The sequence below is a fragment of the Aspergillus bombycis genome (assembly GCF_001792695.1).
Source record: "Aspergillus bombycis strain NRRL26010 chromosome Unknown contig00019, whole genome shotgun sequence".
Taxonomy (NCBI): Eukaryota; Fungi; Ascomycota; class Eurotiomycetes; order Eurotiales; family Aspergillaceae; genus Aspergillus; species Aspergillus bombycis.
This window is the reverse complement of record NW_019170021.1, coordinates 66,036-84,851: the sequence shown is the minus strand read 5'-3', so window position 1 is coordinate 84,851 and position 18,816 is coordinate 66,036. Positions and strand designations below refer to the sequence as shown.

At 48.8% G+C, this 18,816-nt stretch overlaps 6 protein-coding genes across 6 annotated transcripts; 2 read left to right on the top strand and 4 right to left on the bottom strand.

Moving 5' to 3' along the window:
* Positions 1-127: 127 nt before the first annotated feature.
* On the top strand, positions 128-1,566 carry ABOM_002688 (putative integral membrane protein (Pth11); the record flags this gene model as incomplete). Its single annotated transcript, XM_022529818.1, has 6 exons — positions 128-314; positions 386-442; positions 497-564; positions 614-993; positions 1,051-1,146; positions 1,218-1,566. The coding sequence occupies 6 exons, from the start codon at positions 128-130 to the stop codon at positions 1,564-1,566; spliced, it is 1,137 nt and encodes a 378-aa protein (XP_022391681.1).
* Positions 1,567-2,435: 869 nt separating this feature from the next.
* Positions 2,436-4,301, bottom strand: ABOM_002687 (dihydroxy-acid dehydratase; the record flags this gene model as incomplete). The annotated part of the gene is made up of 2 exons (XM_022529817.1): positions 2,436-4,161; positions 4,228-4,301. 2 exons carry the CDS (start codon positions 4,299-4,301, stop codon positions 2,436-2,438), a joined length of 1,800 nt encoding a protein of 599 aa, XP_022391682.1.
* Positions 4,302-5,744: 1,443 nt separating this feature from the next.
* On the bottom strand, positions 5,745-6,554 carry ABOM_002686 (n-alkane-inducible cytochrome P450; the record flags this gene model as incomplete). Its single annotated transcript, XM_022529816.1, has 4 exons — positions 5,745-6,195; positions 6,268-6,343; positions 6,401-6,457; positions 6,512-6,554. The coding sequence occupies 4 exons, from the start codon at positions 6,552-6,554 to the stop codon at positions 5,745-5,747; spliced, it is 627 nt and encodes a 208-aa protein (XP_022391683.1).
* Positions 6,555-8,206: 1,652 nt separating this feature from the next.
* Positions 8,207-15,288, top strand: ABOM_002685 (ATP-binding cassette transporter; the record flags this gene model as incomplete). Its single annotated transcript, XM_022529815.1, has 16 exons — positions 8,207-9,483; positions 10,491-10,822; positions 10,876-11,009; positions 11,157-11,436; positions 11,501-11,734; positions 11,804-12,504; positions 12,567-12,729; positions 12,784-13,026; positions 13,073-13,271; positions 13,339-13,410; positions 13,467-13,517; positions 13,565-13,629; positions 13,677-13,861; positions 13,919-14,355; positions 14,412-14,492; positions 14,553-15,288. The coding sequence occupies 16 exons, from the start codon at positions 8,207-8,209 to the stop codon at positions 15,286-15,288; spliced, it is 5,190 nt and encodes a 1,729-aa protein (XP_022391684.1).
* A 118-nt stretch (positions 15,289-15,406) lies between these two features.
* On the bottom strand, positions 15,407-16,484 carry ABOM_002684 (RTA1 domain-containing protein; the record flags this gene model as incomplete). Its single annotated transcript, XM_022529814.1, has 3 exons — positions 15,407-15,484; positions 15,567-16,222; positions 16,298-16,484. 3 exons carry the CDS (start codon positions 16,482-16,484, stop codon positions 15,407-15,409), a joined length of 921 nt encoding a protein of 306 aa, XP_022391685.1.
* An 852-nt stretch (positions 16,485-17,336) lies between these two features.
* On the bottom strand, positions 17,337-18,143 carry ABOM_002683 (nitroreductase family protein; the record flags this gene model as incomplete). The annotated part of the gene is made up of 3 exons (XM_022529813.1): positions 17,337-17,545; positions 17,618-17,732; positions 17,808-18,143. 3 exons carry the CDS (start codon positions 18,141-18,143, stop codon positions 17,337-17,339), a joined length of 660 nt encoding a protein of 219 aa, XP_022391709.1.
* Positions 18,144-18,816: the final 673 nt, after the last annotated feature.

Sequence of the window (18,816 nt, the reverse complement as noted above, 5' to 3'; positions counted from 1 at the left end):
CGACTTCAAACAAGCATGCACGTCTGCGATGGTGGAATTTGCTCCTCTGTTAAGAGCGCAAACCAAACGCAGGACTGAGGCCCAGGCGTCTACTACACTTTGGCCGCTATAACATCAGACATTCGCCATGGATCTGAGCAAAATACCGGTAGCCCCTCCACCACCAGGGGTTACTCCCAACTTCGACAACCCGGAGGGCTCAAAGTTCAAGATCTACTCCGTCAGCATTGCAATGTGCTCATCCGCGACCCTTGTCTTACTTCTTCGATTGTATACGCGCTTTTACATTCTAAGAACATATGGGCTAGATGACCGTATGTACTACCCCATTTATGCCCTACGCCCATTCTTGCATGAGCTTCCGTCGATGCTGAACATCACCTAGTGTGCTGCGTAATGGGGCAGATCTGTGCGTGGATTTTCGCCATCCTGAGCTTGATCAGTACGTATCCTTCACTGGGTTACTATGTCAGAAGGCAATGACTAACGGATGAAGACGTTAAAAACGGATACGGTGTACATGTCTGGGACTTGCATCTCGACACACTAACACCATTCAAAAAGGTTTGTCTGTCGCTCAGCCCTTGAATATATGCCACATACTAAGCAGTAGCAGTATGATCTCGCCGAGGAGGATATCTACGCCCTCGGTGTCTGGTTCGTCAAAACGGCCATCCTGCTCTTCTACCTTCGACTCAGTCCCGAAAAGCGCTTCCGCCAAATGACTTTCGCAATCATGGTCTTCGTCGCTTTCTACAGTCTCCTGAGCATCCTGATTTTCACACTCGGGTGTAATCCAGTTCGGGCTATGTGGGATGTCACCATCCAGGATGCCAAATGTGTCGATCAGTTCGCGTTCGTGTATGCGAACGCAGCTTTCAATGTGTTTTCTGACCTCGTGACCCTGATCCTCCCCATTAAGATTTGCTGGTCGCTGCAGACGTCACTAAGGCAAAGAATGCTTCTTATGGTCGTTTTTGGGACGGGCTCATTGTAAGCACTCTACCACGACGGGTGGATGTGGTCACATTGCTAATGGGGTTTATCTAGTTGCTGTGTGGTAGCTATCCTACGAATCGTGACCATGATGCCATATATTCACAGCAATGACTTTACGCATTTCAAGGTCACCCTCGCAAACTGGTGGTATGTTCATAGGTCCATGTGATCCATATTCCCCAGAACTACGATAGCACATACTAATCATGGTAATATAGCATGATCGAAATCAACGTCGGCATAATATGTGCCTGTCTACCAACAATGCGACCGCTCCTAGCCCGAAGCTTCCCACGGATTTTCAGCAGCATTGACCGGAGCAACAACAAGAATTACAAAGGCTCGGCTGGCAGCTATTCCTTGAAGCCACGCAGGAAGATCCACAACTGGGACCATCTTACAACGCTTCAAGGCACCCAGTTAACGACACAAGATCCGGAGAATCGCAAGAATTCGGAAAGTGTCCAAGAGCTGGTTAAGCCTGATGGGCACAATGAAGCCCAGGGAATCATGACAAGTACAGAATACTCCGTCACTTACAATAGGGACCATAGTCATCTCACTTGAAGTGAAATGGTGAGCGATCGAACATGGGCCGTGTGGTTAAAACCTCTATTCTAATTATTCATATTATTTGGGGGATATTCTTACCAATGGTGACTATTTTATCACATGTATTTACTATGTAGTATTGATTTCTGACAAGTACACGAATATCCAATCTAATCATGTCAAGCCTTTGTCAATCATCGCTTTTGCCTTGTACTATGTCCCGGCCTTGCCCGGAGGAAACGATGTGATTTTATCCCTTACATATCGGACGGGACACGAATCGGCCCGCCAGATCTCCTCCCCCTTATGTAGGGTAGTGATCGCCGGACCCTTCCTGCACCAGTTTCAATAGTTGGTCTTGTTCTTATTTCCCCATTTGGATTCCATCCTTAATGCCCGCGGAGATCAGTGTCTGCCTGTCGCTGCTAGTCCAGTGTGGCATACTTGACAAATCAACTCCTCTCCAAGGCTCAATATTATTCTATTTAAAAGTGCAAGCCTGCGCGAGATATGGCGCTATTGCAGGCTTATTGTCGGTGCGGCTGACGTTTACCTTCCTTTAGGCATCTTGGAGGCTTCTCGCCACAGCAACCAGGGGTTGCTTGAAACTAATTGTTATTCTTGGAAGGTGCTGGGGTAAATCCTAGGGTTCACAGGTGAAAGGGGGAAATATGGAGGAAGTAGGATAGGACAGCTGTTGTATGATATATGTGGGTAGGACGAAGATACTCATGCTGTTTATAGATACTAGAGTGGAAAAGCCGAAGGTCTATGAGGATGGGAAAGGTCAGTCAATAAATTACCAGTGCTAGATTCCCTATCCTTGGATAATCAATAGGGTTTTTGATCTTCCTCTATAATGTAGATATGGTATTTCCATCTTATCATCTCGGCCCATCGGTGACACACCCATGGCTGGCGTCGCTCACTAGAGTCGCATACTTCCATAGCGTTCCCTTGGTCGCCCGTGGCTTGGGCGCCCTCCACTCACTTTGTCTTCTCTCCATCTCTTCATCAGACACCTCCAGGTCAACCACCCTCTTTTCCGCATCGATCACAACCCTATCACCATCTCTGACCAACGCAATTGGCCCACCCTCCATAGCCTCTGGCACGATATGTCCAATCAAGAAGCCATGGCTTCCACCAGAAAATCGACCATCAGTCAGCAACGCAACATCCTTGCCAAGCCCGGCGCCCATGATAGCGGAGCTGGGTTTGAGCATCTCCGGCATGCCTGGTCCACCCTTGGGGCCCTCGTACCGGATGATCACCACTGTTTTCTCTCCTTGTTTGATTGCGCCTCTTTCTAGCGCCTCGACGAAGGCATCCTCGTAGTCGTAGCATCTAGCTGTACCCTCAAAACGTAGACCTTCCTTTCCAGTGATCTTGCCGACCGAGCCTCCCGGGGCCAAGGATCCGCGTAAGATCTGAAGATGACCCGTAGGCTTGATAGGGCTGTTTAGCGGACGAATGATCGGCTGATCCGCTGGAAAGTCCGGCCATGAGGCTACATTCTCTTTCATCGTTTTGCCTGTGACTGTAATTCCCGATCCATCGATCAGACCCTCCTTAAGGAGGAACTTGAGAAGCGCCGGTGTGCCGCCGATCTTATATAAATCGTGCATAACATACTTGCCGGAGGGCTTGAGATCGGCGAGGAATGGCGTCTTGTCTGACACGGCTTGGAAGTCGTCGATTGTTAATTTGATTCCAACCGAGTCAGCGACGGCAATCAGATGCAAAACAGCGTTGGTACTGCCGCCGAGGATGTTGACGACGATCATGGCATTCTCAAACGCTTGACGCGTGAGGATATCCTTCGGGCGGATATCCTCCTTGAGCAGGTTCTTGACGGTCTCACCTATCGCCTCACATTCAGCCCTTTTAGCTGGATCCTCGGCGGGAGTACTGCTACTTCCCGTCATCGTCATTCCCAGAGTTTCAATCGCAGTGGCCATCGTGTTCGCGGTATACATGCCACCGCACGCACCGCTGCCAGGACAGGCATTGCGGATGATATCGAAACGTTGCTTCTCATCAATCTGGCCGGTAATATACTGACCATACGACTGGAAAGCACTAACCAGATCCAGGGGTTGACCGCTTGCAGAACAGCCGGGCTTAATACTTCCACCATACATCATGATACTCGGACGATTGACTCGACCCATGGCCATGAGGACACCGGGCATGTTCTTGTCACATCCGGGTAACGAGATATTCGCATCGTACCACTGTCCGTTCATCACGGTCTCGATACCGTCTGCAATGATCTCCCGGCTTTGCAAACTGTACCGCATACCCGTCGTTCCCATGCTGATTCCATCTGATACTCCAATGGAGTTGAAGCGCATCGGTACGAGACCGGCCTTTGCGACCGAGTCACGTACCAAGGACGACAAGTCCAGTAGGTGTTTGTTGCACGGGTTGCCTTCGAACCATACCGATGAGATTCCGACCTGCGCTTTCGACATGTCCTGCTCGCTCAGGCCGGTCGCGTATAGCATTGCCTGGGACGCGCCTTGTGATTTCGGTTGCGTGATGTGCGCGGAGACTTTGTTAAGCTTGTCGCCGGCATAGCGGCGGGTACAAGAGGAGAAGAGACAACTGCAAAGTTGGAAAGTGGTCAGCATAACAGTATCTCTTGGCCCCGAATGACGACCTAATACTCACAAATTTCCCTGGTTATTGAATGACTCCCTCGCCGTAACGGCCGAGAGCTTGGTGCGAAGAACACGCGCGCTCATGCTGGATATGTGCCTGTTGTTCAATTGAGCTGCAATTTAAGATGACCGTTACTGGACTACTGGCGCCTTATATTATGCTGACCATCCAGCGAATATACCAGGTACATGGTCGCAATTGACTCAATCACACTTCGCTCGACCCCCTTACTGGGCATGGGATTGTCATTGTTAAGACATCGCCCCCAACTCCGAACAAGGATCTAACGGAATTAATCCTGCGGTGATAGAGCTGTAAACCATTCTCATAGCATTTACAAACTCTCTGATTGGCCCTCTTGATGTGTTTCAGTGATATTGTCGTTGCTTACGCCCGGAGTTGAGGTATGACTCCGGAGAGCCCTAAAATAGGAGATCCTGGTGATCCAGTGGAGATCGGACTTCGCGCCGTGCCCACTTGTCCCGAGATCGTGAAAGCTTGTTGGGCAATGAGTACATAACAAGGGAAGCTAGTACCAAGGGCGACAAGGGAATAAGAAATACACAAAGAGTTAACGGTCAAAAGTTCTTGCTCATCTTGTAGGAACATACTAGCGGTTTGTACAATTATATTAACAACCTATGAAGTATGAGTGACAACTAACTGTAAGCAGAATATAGTTATGAACTACCAACCATGTATCACCCTGTAGCCGTCACTCAACGATAGGACTAGAGTCACCTTCTGCCTCTCTTCAGCAGCCATTTCAACCCCTGATGTGTGATGGGAAGACCATGCTAGCCATGGTCGCCATTGAAGACACGTGTAATCTCCTAATCTCACGCGGGGAAACCTCTGAAGAATTCGTACGACTGTGTAGGCGGCTTCAACGAGTAAGAGGTCCTCCAAGTATCGTTTAATCTAGTAGAAATGTTCTGTTTAAACCAATAGCCACAGAAAATGGGTTTCCTTCCATCCTAAACAAACACGAGGGCCACCGTTGAAGGGAAAGTAGCCCCAAGTCGCTGTCGTCTCGTCTCGATACAAAGGTAAATCCTCATCCCACCTCTCGGGACGAAAGACATGAGCGTCTGGCCCATACAGATCCGCTCACCTATGCATCGCGTAGACACAGAAGGCGACAATTTGACCCCTGCGAACTAACACCGGCTTGTCCTGGTTTTTTCCTCTGCCTGTTGAAAGTATAGTGGTTTTATGTACAGTCCTAGTGTTTACCGGGATGGACGGATAGAGCCGTAGTACTAGCATGGGGGAATAATAAGCACGTACCATATGGCGTTGCCATGTACTCACCTTCTTAACCTTATCGAGATATGGCATCTTTGTCAGCGTATCGCGTGTCATGTCATCTTCACTGCGCACAACCGTTGCTATTTCAGCGTTCAGACGCTTGAGGACATCGGATTGTTGTGCCAAGCAGAAGCTACAGAGTAAACGTAATAGATAGACCAGCGTAGAAAGGCCCTAGCTTGACCAGCTGCCGTTGCGGCCTTTAGTCACAATGTCTAACTTAACAGGCATGCTGGCGTATCTCGGCCAGCCAAGAGCACATTGAGTAACTGGCCCCTAAGTACTTCCCTGGTGCTCGCATCTTCCGCGATAGAACCGAACACACATTGCCCATGCTTTTCACTGTTGTCCAGATTATCTCTCATCCGCTCTTCGATCATCTCCTCAATGAACTGATGGACAGAGGCACACGAACGCCAAAAGCTAGGGCCATTGATTAACCAATATAGGTCTAGTAGTCTGACGCGCTGCACAACATAGCGCTGAGCAGTATCAAAGTCCTCTGCAAACTTCTGGCCCTTGAAATCCGCAGACCCCATGCTAGTGATTGATTTCCCGAACAGGAGTTCCGTGACCGTTTCCAATGTTAGGCGGAAGAACAACGGCTGGAGATCCACCTCCGCTCCATCGGCGGGTATCCGACGAAGAAGACCGTCGACGTGAGGTCTGAATACGTTGAGGGTTCAGTACTTGTGTCGTGACAGTTGTGGGCGGGGTATCTCTCTGGAGTGCTTCCACGCATCCCCATCTTGTGTATAGATACCGTCTCCTAAGAAGAGAAAGAAGATCTTTCGCCGCAGTCCAAAGCCAAAATCTGTTTGACATAGTCAGCTTGTGGCTGTATAGGTTTCCTAGCGAGGCGTAGTAAGACCATTGGTATTTGTCATAATTGCCTCTAGATTCTCAAGATACTGAATTTCCGATCGGACTAGTCGTATGAAAGTATTAACAATCAAGAATTTGTCTCGAATGAACCGCTTACCTGAAACGCCAAGTACCTCCGCAATAAGTGGCAGGTAAGCCATACTGATGCTGCCCCAAAATATGTACGCGGAATGCGACAACATACTAACCACTTGTTCAGCTGAGGCTAGACAACGGGTCTAGTCGCTAGTTGCGGACACTCGGCCTTTTTCAAAGACAATGTTAAATCAATATTGGGCATGTTGAACACAGGCCAATATTTTCTGTCTGCGTCAACAAACTTCAGTGAAGGGTGTGTGCAACATTGCTGGGTACATAACTAGCACCTAGAGGCCTTGGTTTCGTCATTCGAAATCTGACAGGTGGACGCTCCCTTTGTTCACCCGGTACTGTGGCACAAAAAAGCAGAAGTGGCCCTCCTATAGAGCATCGAAAGTGTCTGACAGAACGGTGCGCCGCGAAGAAGAACAAGAAAATTAAAACATAGCTATCTCGTCTATTCTCGCAGTATTCCTGGCGGGATTGACTCCCCGCAACCGTTGCTATACGTCATTCTCCCTTCCCCTCCTTGAATAGCTGAGGATCTAGTGGGATGATAGAAGTCTTTCCATAGCCACATCATCACATGATGGTCCAATTTGGACAGCTTCAGCAGTCCCAGAGATATATATGATGCTAAAGCTCATGTTTCAGGACAAGTGCTTTTCCTAGTAGCTGGTACTAGCGTCGCGTCTCTCTCCAACCTTGAAACTCATTGAGTTAACGGTACACAGCCAAAAGTGCATTATAGTGTTTTCGGCCGATCACCACTTCGCAAAGCTATTGGAAATACTACTTTCATCATTTGAACTATCTAATGCCACCGAGCTACGCTTCTTTTGTTGGTGAAATTTGCACAGGCTTAGGTGGATTATCCGATCGGCGTGGCGCGGGTTTGTCCCTGCGTCATCCACTTTGCAGCATAGGTAGCTTGTATCTGGGCTACTTATCATAGTGGAGGTGAATACAGAGTATAGTCTAGGGTTATAGAAATGCCTACGTATACGTATCTCAAGCGTTGTTATCAAAAGCCTCCCCCATAGCGAGCATTGCAGTAATGAATATCAGGTTTCCGTCCACTGACAGAGAGAATTATTTGCAACTCGTGAGAATTCAAATGGTAGATATTGGATGGCTACAGGACTCGCGATCATCGTCCCAAATGTAGTAGCCTAATTTCTATTATTGAAAGTGCCGAAGAATCCCCTTCTCCAAAACCATCGTCCAGAGGCCAGGACGTACTAGCATCATAATGAGAATGCGGGTACCATTGCCCCTAGGCTGCGGATATATAATCTAGTAGTTTCAAGGGTCCAGCGCCCCCCTTCTCCTCTTCTACCATTGTCGGTCTCAGGATGAAGCATCTGGTAATGTTCTTGGTCAGGGTTACCTGGACTTGTGACTACGTTCCATGGGTGGCCCCGTCCACGTGATTGGAGGGTTCGTTCTTCTCTCTGCGCATTCAGCGTTTTCGTTCTTCCGCTCCATCGCAACCCCAACACGGATAAAATGAACACGAATACGGCCGCCATGGACAGCGCCACGCTGCACAAGATTCGCTCGCGGAGATCACATCATAAGTCTCGGCTAGGCTGTAAAAATTGCAAAAGGCGACGGGTGAAAGTGAGTATCTCTTCTATTTATTGTTTTATCGGCTCGTGTGAACCTGGAATGCTTCGCAAAACTGTCATTCCTCACGGCGAGAAACATCAAAATGCACTCCAGCATGTGGGCTTATCTACGTTCTCTCATATGCTTCCGGCCAAGAGGATATGACTTGTTGTACCAAAATCTGCCCGACCATGCGACTGACATGCGACAGTGTGATGAGAAGAGACCGTCGTGTACGAATTGCGTAAACCACTCTATTGAATGCGACTTCTCCGTATCTACTCCGACATCGCCATCGCCATCACCACCGGCAGCATCATCGGCTCGTCAGCGGTACCGATTCAAGCAATCCAAGTATCAGACTTTATCCTCTTCGGCGCCTAATGAAGCAATTCAGCGCCCTGGCGACAACTCTGTTGCCGTCCAATGCAATCTTTCCGTCAACAGCAGTGCCGCGGGCGGAATCTCGTTTGCGGATCTTCAACTCTTCCATCACTATCTTATATCCACATATCGCACCCTTACAGATGAGGCTTTGGATCGGCACGGTGTCTGGTCGATTCACATCCCACAGTGGGGAATCTCGTTTCCCTCGATCCTCCATCTAATGCTGGCTTTGTCGGCTCTCCATCTTGGCCATCAAAATCCAGATCTTCGGCACCAATATGTGATGCAGGCAAATGATCATTTTACGTTTGGAATCCGATCTGTCACCACCGTCCTATCTCAATTAAACTCTGAGAACTGTCAAATGATTTATATGTCCGCAGTCATGATCTGTCTCGTGTATTTCGGACATGGCCCCCGACCAGGAGAATATCTCGTATTCAGTAGCCAGGGGCAGGCGGAGTGGCTAGTTCTCATGAGGGGAGTTCGCTCGATTCTGGCATCAAACCACGCTGAGATCTTCTCGGGTATCCTGGCACCTCAGTCGGATGATAATGTCCAAAGCGTCAGTCCCGACTTGGAGGGGGAATTTCGTCAGCATTGCGATCGCATCAACGAGATAAAGACTTTGATCGAGATGCAGACGGCTGGCCCCGAAAAAGACTTGTATATTCGTGCCGTGGGCTGCCTACCGGACAGTTTCGAGGAAGCTTATAACATGCGGAGTGCGGGAAAAGACGGTGTATCTTTATTGCCTATGATCATAGGTTGGATATATCGACTCCCAGAAGAATTTATCGTGCTTTTGGAGAAGAAAGATCCATTCGCACTCGTTATTCTGGCTCATTGGAGTATTCTACTAACCTATATGACCTCTTCCTGGCTCTTTGTTGGTTGGGATCAACATGTTATCAAAGGTATTCGGGCTTCTCTGAAGGGGGAGTTCCATGATTGGATCAGCTGGCCTGAGACTGTCATCAGCATGCGAGCCTAGTATGTGATTCACCTGTGGACCCTCTTCAATATATGCTGAAGGACCCGACACCAAGTCATACTGGAGTACTATGTGATTGTATATATTTTCTGTGCTCAAGGAACAAACACCCATACAAAAAGATTCCAATTGAAGGATCCCGGTGCTCAAAAGCTCAAACGGTCGCAAGGAATGCTTTCACGGCATCTCGCCGAATAAGTCTATTTTTAGCAGCAAACTAAAGAGTATCCACCACTTGAACCCTGACTGCGTGATACATGCAGGTATGAGGCGATAAATATTAGATACTACTATGTTAGGGCCTAATCTCTGAATGGCATGGCTCAGCATGTGACTTCTACACTTCTACCTCCCCAGAGAATCGGTTATTGTTCTTTTCTAGACCGCTGCAGGCAGTACACGCGACGTTATCATCGTCACAACCCCCTCTTCAAACCAGAGTAGAAGTTAGGCACGATACAGTATATATGGACCTCGATTTATTGTCTGACGACCAATTGAATGCTCCTCACCCCTGGGGAAGCCTGCGTGGGGGTTCTCAGAAGAATACGCTCCTGGCTACAACCCAAGATAACAGCTACTTCTCGCTGCATAGACTATCCTGGATGTCTCAATTCCTCCATTCTTACAAAATATCAATGTCTATACTGTTTATCACCAGTGCTGCGACTCAGTTATGGATGCTACGAGACAAGAAAGTTGGAGTGTTTCAAAGCTGTCAAATGTACATACAGATGGTAAATATCGATCCTCGTTTCAAAATTAAGTGAAGTATCGCTTGGTTATGAGATTGACCAGCGCTCTAGGTCCTCTACCTGGCAGCATTTGGATTGCAAGTACTTTTCCTCTTTCCACTTCCGACTGAGCCTCGAGGAACATTGCAGATCGAATTTCTATCGGCTGCAATTTCATCGGCTTCCTTACTGTTGTTAGGTATAGTGTCATTCTTAGAGTACCGTCGCACAATTCGTGCTTCGTGGGTGACTTTACTATACCTTCTAGCTAGCCTGCTTGGTGATGCTCTGGAGTTGACCGCGCCCAAAGCGAGTTTCCAAGACCAGCTCCCAAAATCACCAGCTACTAGCCTAGCTCTAATAAAGGCTGCCCTCATCTTTCTTCAGTCTCGCAATAAGGAGCAAGTGTTAATGCCCCATTTCAGGAAGTTACCGCCAGAGCAACTAGCGGGAGCTTTTGGAAAGACACTCTTTACATGGATCTACCCTATCCTCGGAAAAGGCTATACGAGTCTTTTAACGCCGCAGGATATTCCTGAGCTTGAGAGAAAATTGAGCTCAGAACACCTACGGAGGGATATCCTTCGAGCCTGGGACCAAAGGGGTGAGTCCATGAGATATGGAACATGGTAGTCTCGAATGCTGATCTCTACCCAGGAAAGCATGAAACCACGCTGACATTACCAGCAACATTGCTCCGATTTGCGAGAGGGGCATTCATATCAGCGATTCTGCCTCGCGTGTTCCTGATTCTCTTCCGATACTGTCAGCCGGTCTTAATCAACGCTGCCGTTCGTTTTGTTAACAATAAGAGTGAAAGCCAAGACGATGCTAACTATGGTTATTGGCTGATTGTTATGGCTGGTACTATCTACTTCGGACTGGCTGGAAGTATTGACATCCCAAGTCTCTATTACTCTTAGCTAATGGTAGAGTAGATGAGTACCGCCGTGTACCACCATCAGCTCAACCGGCTACAGATTATGATTCGCAGCGCTCTCATCGCACTCCTTCACCATAGAGCGCTGCATGTTGAAAGTGGCCACCGTGACAATGGAGGACCGATCACCCTTATGAGTGTTGACGCGGAGACTCTAAGCACCACTGGAGAAATGTTCCATGAAACATGGGCTTACATTTTAGAAGTGGCCATCGGCACAACACTGTTGGCTGGTCAAATAGGCTGGTTGTGCTTGGTTCCACTTATCGGTGTTTGCTGTAAGTACTGGTGTATTATGCGATGGTCTTTCCTTCTTTTCCTCCAGACACTCACACTGAAAAGGCTCGTCCCTAATGAGCGCCTACGTAGCGCGTCACTTACACACGCGGCAGCGCAGCTGGAACGCCGCCACACAAAAACGGATGGCAGTCACAACGACCATGCTTAAATCTATTAAAAGTATGAAGATGCTTGGTATCTCTGCCTCGGTTAAGGCATTGCTGTCTGGTCTCCGAAGTGAGGAAATACAAGCGTCGATAAGGTTACGGTGGGTTATGTTTGCATATAATGCCAGTGGTAGGTCGTGAAGAGCGTAACCAGAGGTCCGATTGGTATCAGTGCTAACTATTGACCCTGCACCCACAGCCAACGCTCTGGGCATGTTCGTGCCCGTGATAACACTGGTATTATATGTGCTTTTTGCAAGATTCAAGACCGATGGCGCCCTCCCTGCAGAAACGGCTTTCACATCTATAGCTCTACTCGCTATGGTCACTCACCCTACAAACATGGTCATGACCATCGTTCCTCGCGCAATTGCATCGCTGGCGAACTCCGAAAGAATCACGAATTACTTGATACAGGGTACAAACGAAGACAGTCGAATAAATATAGAGGAAGCTCAGGTCGACTCGGGCATTGCAGAAACCCATGAGCGGGCAGCTATCCTTCTAGCCGACATGACCATCCAGTATCCCCGTACCTCCAAGCCAACATTGAATCAGCTTAATGTTAAAATCAAGAGAGGGTCAACTGTCATGTGCGCCGGTCCTGTTGGATCAGGGAAGACAACTTTGGCTCGGGCGCTACTCGGGGAAATACCACCCTCTAGTGGTGCCATTTACACGTCCACTAAGCGCATAGGGATATGTGCCCAGGAGCCATGGTTACCAAGCGGTAGTATCAAGGAGGTTATATGTAGTGGTCCTCAGACCGACGAATCCTGGTACGAGCAGGTTTTAGTGGCTTGTGACCTTGTAAAGGACCTAGCTGCTCTCCCCGATGGAGATGGGACCGAGATCAAGTTTCCTGGTCTCAATCTGTCCGGCGGCCAGCGACAGCGTGTGGTACAGTTGTTGCTTCAGCATAATCCCATCTGGTCTTCACCTCACATGCTAACCGTTGTAAGGCACTCGCCCGTGTTTTGTACGCTAGGTCTGAGATCGTCATTCTTGACGACACCTTCCGCGCGCTTGACGGCAAAACAGAGAAGACTATCGTCGATAACCTGTTAGGCCCTCAGGGGATCTTTCGAAGGCAGGGTACAACAGCTGTGGTGATAACGAACTCGGGTAGGCTCTTGATCTCTCTATGTTATTTTAACATTGAAACTAATAGTAACGAAGCCCAGTACCTCTCCCTGGCAGATCACATTTTAATACTATCGGATTCTAAAATCCAGTTGCAAGGCTCCTGGGATGAGCTACAACTCGATGCCCAACAAATAGACAAATTCATGCCCGATGAGCCTGGTCACCGAGATGTTTCACAAGTTGCTAAAGGCCAAAGTAATGCTAACCCGCAGAAAGACTACAGGGTTGATGCAGCTCGAGACCTAACACGACAGAGTGGAGACCTAAGGCTCTATGGTAAGGACAGGTACATCTGCTTTAATGCTGGCTAACTATCCTTCAGGGTATTACCTCAATGCGATGAGTGCTTGGAATGGCCTTTTCATGCTATTGTGCACTGCATCATATTCATTCTTCATCACATTTTCTCAATACTGGCTAAAGTGGTGGGCCGAAGCTGGAGACGAGAAGTCCTTGTTCTACATGGGCGGCTATATGGTGTTGGCTCTGGTAGCCTGGATTTCTACGAATGGAACTATGTGGTAGGTACTCGCGAATGTGATAAGCAGATTATTTAGCCTTCTATTGCACAGTTTCTGATAATACAAGGTTCACGAGTATGAGGATCTCTCCGAAATCAGGCGCCGTTTTGCACAGCCGATTGCTAGACTCGATGGTCGGGTTCGTTTCAAGAAACCTATTTATCCTGGTCGTATCCTGATACGAGATACATGCAGGGCTCCATTATCATACTTTTCTGACAATAATATCGGGGTCATCTTGAATCGGTGAGAATGAATCATGTCATCTGTATGCATGTGCTTACACATTGTAGCTTTGGAGAGGATATCCAGTTAGTAGACCGTCAACTACCAAACGCTTTCCAGGTGTTGGGAACCCGTAAGTAGCCCGTCCTAGAGTTTAAGTGGGCTCTAACGGAAGTATAGAGGTATTCAAGCTATTTGTGCAGGCGACAATACTCTTTATCGTTAATCCAATGATGGCCGTCACCCTGCCCTTTTGTATGATCATTGTTTACTCCGTGCAGAGAGTCTACTTGCGCACTTCGAGGCAGCTACGGTTTCTTGAGATTGAGTCAAAGTCAGCCCTTTATTCAAACTTTGTGGAAATGGTATGATCCTTCTTCTAGATCAGCGAGGTCTAGCATGGCATTAATTAGGAACAACAGGTCGATGGCCTTGACACGATACGTGCACTTCAATGGCAGCAGAGATACACTAGCGACATGGTGGGAACGATCGATGCCTCACAAAAACCGGCATATCTACTCTTTTGTCTACAAAGATGGTTGAACCTCGTTCTTGACCTCCTAATTGCCGTGGTTGCGGTTGGTCTGGTAGCGCTAGCGGTGACCTCCCGGGGAACAGAGAGAGCAACAGCCGTGGGTCTATCGCTGAATATGATTATCCTTGCCAATACAACCCTGCTTCGGCTTGTTGAATCATGGACCTCACTAGAGGTCTCCCTAGGAGCAATTGCGCGGTTGCGCTCTGTTGTGGCGGAGACACCCCAAGAAGAAAATACTAGTGATCAGAAGTGGCCTCCACCCGTTGACTGGCCGGTCTCTGGGAGGATTGTTGCTCGTGGCTTGGAGGCCTCATACAGGTAAGCTTGAAATCATATTCAATATTGTTGCTTTCAGGGCTAACCCGAGACTTCAGTCCTCCAAAGCTTGCTCTCGAGAACATTCACCTAGAGGTTAATGCCGGTCAGAAACTTTTGATCTGCGGTAGAACTGGAAGGTACCATCTCTTATTCTTTGGGCATGAAGCAAATCTAACCAGTTCATTCCTCCACTGTAGTGGCAAGAGCACACTGTTACTTTCCTTCCTTCGTCTGTTGGACCTCCAGCACGGCTCGATAACAATCGACAATATCGATATTTCCACCATATCCAACACATACCTCCGCCGACATTGCTTCATCACAGTACCACAAGACCCGTTCATCCTGGCAGCAGCTACTCTGCGCTTCAACATTGACCCCGACGAATCTCTCCCGGATACCACACTGATTGAGATCCTGGAAAAGACAAGGCTTCTGGAACATTTCCGCCAATTCTGCCAGTTTAGCGACCAGGATCCGTCTGAAAGCGAAGCCCTTCTAGACCTTCCAATGTCCTCACTACCACCTCTTTCCGCAGGACAGCAGCAACTACTTTCATTATCACGGGCACTTGCGCGCGAAAGGGGTTCCACGGATGCTGAATACTCTGATCTTCAGACATGGCGTCTTGCAGCAGAACGCAGACCTATTCTTCTTTTGGATGAAGCCACGTCCACCTTGGATCCAGATACTGAAGCCGTAATGCAGGATGTTATCGAGGAGGAATTCACCCGGAAAGGGTATACGGTCATCATTGTCGCTCATAGAGTAAGTAGTATGGTTAAGTATTTCCGAGATGGTGTGGACACCGTGGTTCGGATGCGTGAAGGAGGGATTGAGCAAGCGGTGCATACCCAAGCGGCGGCAGGACTTGTGCTGAAGGATGGTGGAGAAGGCGGAGGGTGTAACAATCCCTCGGCAGTGGTACTGTAGATGTACATTGCATACCCTCCTTTTAAACCTTAGTGAGAATATTGTGTATAGAGGTTGACATCAACATTGAGGAAACATCTCTGCATTGCAAACAAAAGCCACAGCCTAGTTAACAGAATTACAACCCAATCCAAAAAGGAAAATAGACCTCTATGAGCAGAAACCAAACAAAGAAAACACCACCAACGCCCAAACCCTACAAAGGAATCCAAACACTCAACACCTCTGATACCCCTTATACCCGGCGAGAGGCACCCCATCCCCACCTTCCTCCATACCAGCACACAACCTGCCAGCCTCCCCAGCGCGTCTCGCTTCTTAATCAACAACCCCGGATGCCAGAAGACCAAAACCGCCATCGAGAGAAACATCATGGCCGCATCAAAGACATAAATATACGCCTCCTGCTGATTCAAAGCCGACTTAACCGCCCCGAACTCCACCAACCTGACCAAATTCCTTACCATCAGGAACAAGCAACTGGCGTAGATCGCCCACATATATCTCCTCCAATTCAAGTCCGGGTTGGCGGCAGCCACCCTCGTCGGGTCAGCAGCCAGTCTGCGATGAAACACCCAGGCGATCCAGACAAACACCAGGAACACCACGAGCGCAAACACGAGTCCGACGAGGACGACCTTGCGTCCGATATCCATGACCTGCAGATCACCTGTGATCTGGACGCCGGCGCCACCGAGCTGGGTGAAGAAGCAGACGATGTCGTTTAGCACGAAGAGAACGGTTATGCGTTTCGTGCGCATGGGGGAGAGATGCTCTGCGTCGAAGGCGCGGATGATTCGACCCAGGACCATGTAGATCGTTGCGGCGACGAAAGGTGGTGCGCAGAGAATGAGCATTTGTTGGAGGGCCCAGGATTTTATGAGGGTTCTGTTATTGTGGGACCAGGCTCGGCCGTAATATCCAAATGTCTCGCCTGGGATATGTGTCAGTTGAGTTCAGTTTGTGGTGTATGCTTTGGGGGGGTGAAGGTGGTAGGCGATGGACGTACATATTCCGCCGAGGATGAGAGGGATGAAGTAGGCTGCTTTGTAGGGAAACATCAGGATGATGTGGATAACAGTCGTTATGCCGAATATGGCCATGAAGGCGTAGCCGGCTGTTTGGGATGGGTTGTAAGGGTAGAATTCGACCCAGGGCGAGGAGCCATTGACGCCTTCGTGGAAAGTGAAGTCCATTTTCTTGGGGTATTTCGTCAAAGTTTGAATATGCTAGAATGTAGTCAAAAGGTTTGAAGAAAGCATATGTTCATTTCCTGAGAATCAGAACTCTCGTCCCTGATTTATATCTGATGTGGCCATAGGCATCAGAAAACGACGATATTACCGGATTAGGGAATTCTGCTCACGAATACGAGTGGAGCCCCCCGAAAAGCTTAAATGCAGGGATCAATACATTGAGTACGCCTGGTGGTGGAGACCCCTAATTTTAGCTATGCTTGTATTTGGTTCCTGGTGGTGATTTTCAATGTTACTCGGTGGGTCAGCTGGGTTTTGACGAATTGCGTTTGCTGTTTTGGTGTACCTCTGCGTGTGGTGTGAGGATTTCTCTGCCGATCGCTGCATTCCAGGCTGTGAGCTTGAAACGGCTGATGGCCGATGGACTACTCTGGGTCTATTTGTTCTTGATTATTTGGTTGTGCGTTGTTGCCTGGTTACTCCGTGTGGTCCTTGTCAATACATGACGCTTTAATTATGGCCTTTGGGTCAATGGCAGATATCCCGAGTCTATCAACTGGATGATAAGAACCCATTGGGCAAAGTGCATCCCGAAACATGAAATCATACCATTGACCACGGGCATGTATTACGGCGAAGGCCTTCATGAGTCGGCCAGTGTCCAAGATAGGTATCGAGAGTGGTGGAGCAACTCCCGAGGCTACTGGCGCCAATATTAGCGATAGACCAAATTTGATCCCCTACATACAATATTACACAAATAGTAGTACCAATAGAGTCTATGAAAATATGCCATTGAAATCTAGGCTACAACGCTCAAATTGCACCATAAAAAGCAGTCTATCGTGAAATTTATGCAGACTTGCCGAAGACCTTGAAGCGGTCCTCAAGAGGGGCGAATTCCTTGGGGCCGGGCTCGCCGGTAGGGGTACCGAAGACGAGCTGGGCATCCAGCTTCCAGGAGGCGGGCAGGTTCCAGGTCTTCTGGATGTCGGCGTCGATGAGGGGGCTGTAGTGCTGGAGGTTGGCGCCGAGGCCTTCGGACTGGAGAGCGGTCCAGACTGGGAATTGTTAGTACGGGTTTGTTTAATCACATTGTGCGGTGGGGGAGTTTATCAGGAATGGGAACATACCAAGGTACTGGGACATGGCGTTGGACTCGAGGGCGAAGGGGTCGAACTTGTCGGCGTAGATGGCGAATTTCTCCTTGATGGGGGCGAGAGACTCGTAGTCGACGAAGAAGAGGACCTACACATATTTTTATTAGTATCGGTTTTTTTGGGGGGGAGGGCTGAAGGTGGTAGGAATTGGAATTGGACGTACAGTTCCGTAGGCAGCGCGGAAAGCCTCGAGCTTAGGCTTGGTGTGGTTCTCGAACATCTCCTTGGGGACGGCACCGGCGGCAACAAGACCCTCCATGGCCTTGATGGCGATGTCCCAGACCTTCTGGTGCTCCTCCTTCAGCAGGAGAACAACACGGGAAGTCTGGGTGTTGAACGAGCTGGGAACGTGGAGGACGGAGGTCTCGACGATGGACTGGATGGCATCGTCGGAGATAGGGCTCTCGGCCTTGAGACCATAGTAGGTACGGCGGGCCTTAACCAACTCGAGGAGAGTGTTGGTGGAGGTGCTCTTGAATTCGACCTGAGCGGAACCCATTGTGACGGTGTTGGTGGATATTGAAGAGGTGGTAACTGTTGGAGGAGTGTTCGATAGGAAGCTGATGAGATCTAAGCGTCTATTGGAGAGGAAATTGAGATCTTATATACGCAATCTCGCCATTGCAGATTGTTTGGCACCCCGCGATTTAGTTCCATTGCCATAAAAAAAATTCATAATTATTTCTCTCAAATGGTCCCATCAGCCGCCAATCACATTGTGCCCTGGAGATCCATTTTTATCGGCAAGTGTGGCTTTGTAAGACCGCAGGAGAAATTTATAAGCGACGACAGTCTCTCTTGCGCCTGCTTATTGGCCGCGCGGAATTTTAATGCCACTGCCGTTGAAAAAAGTGCGGAATTACGGATTACCACCGACCCAGTCTGACAAAGATTCGATCCACAAGGCTACCCCTGTTGAGCTTAACTGATCCCGTAAAGCTGAATAATTGCCCCTGGATCTTGTCGTCGGCAATGCTATTCTTAGTGGCATCCGGCAGAGTTTGTTACGGTGGAAGAAGAAGAATCCCCTTAGGGTCCCCCTGGTGCACGTGACACGGCGGCCTTTCACTACGGCCGACACCCGCTTAATCAGCGGTTGAGGAATGAGGCATTTCGAATGGTAGGGAAACAAGACGACTCTGTTTCTATGTTGATTGTTAAGCTCTCTAATC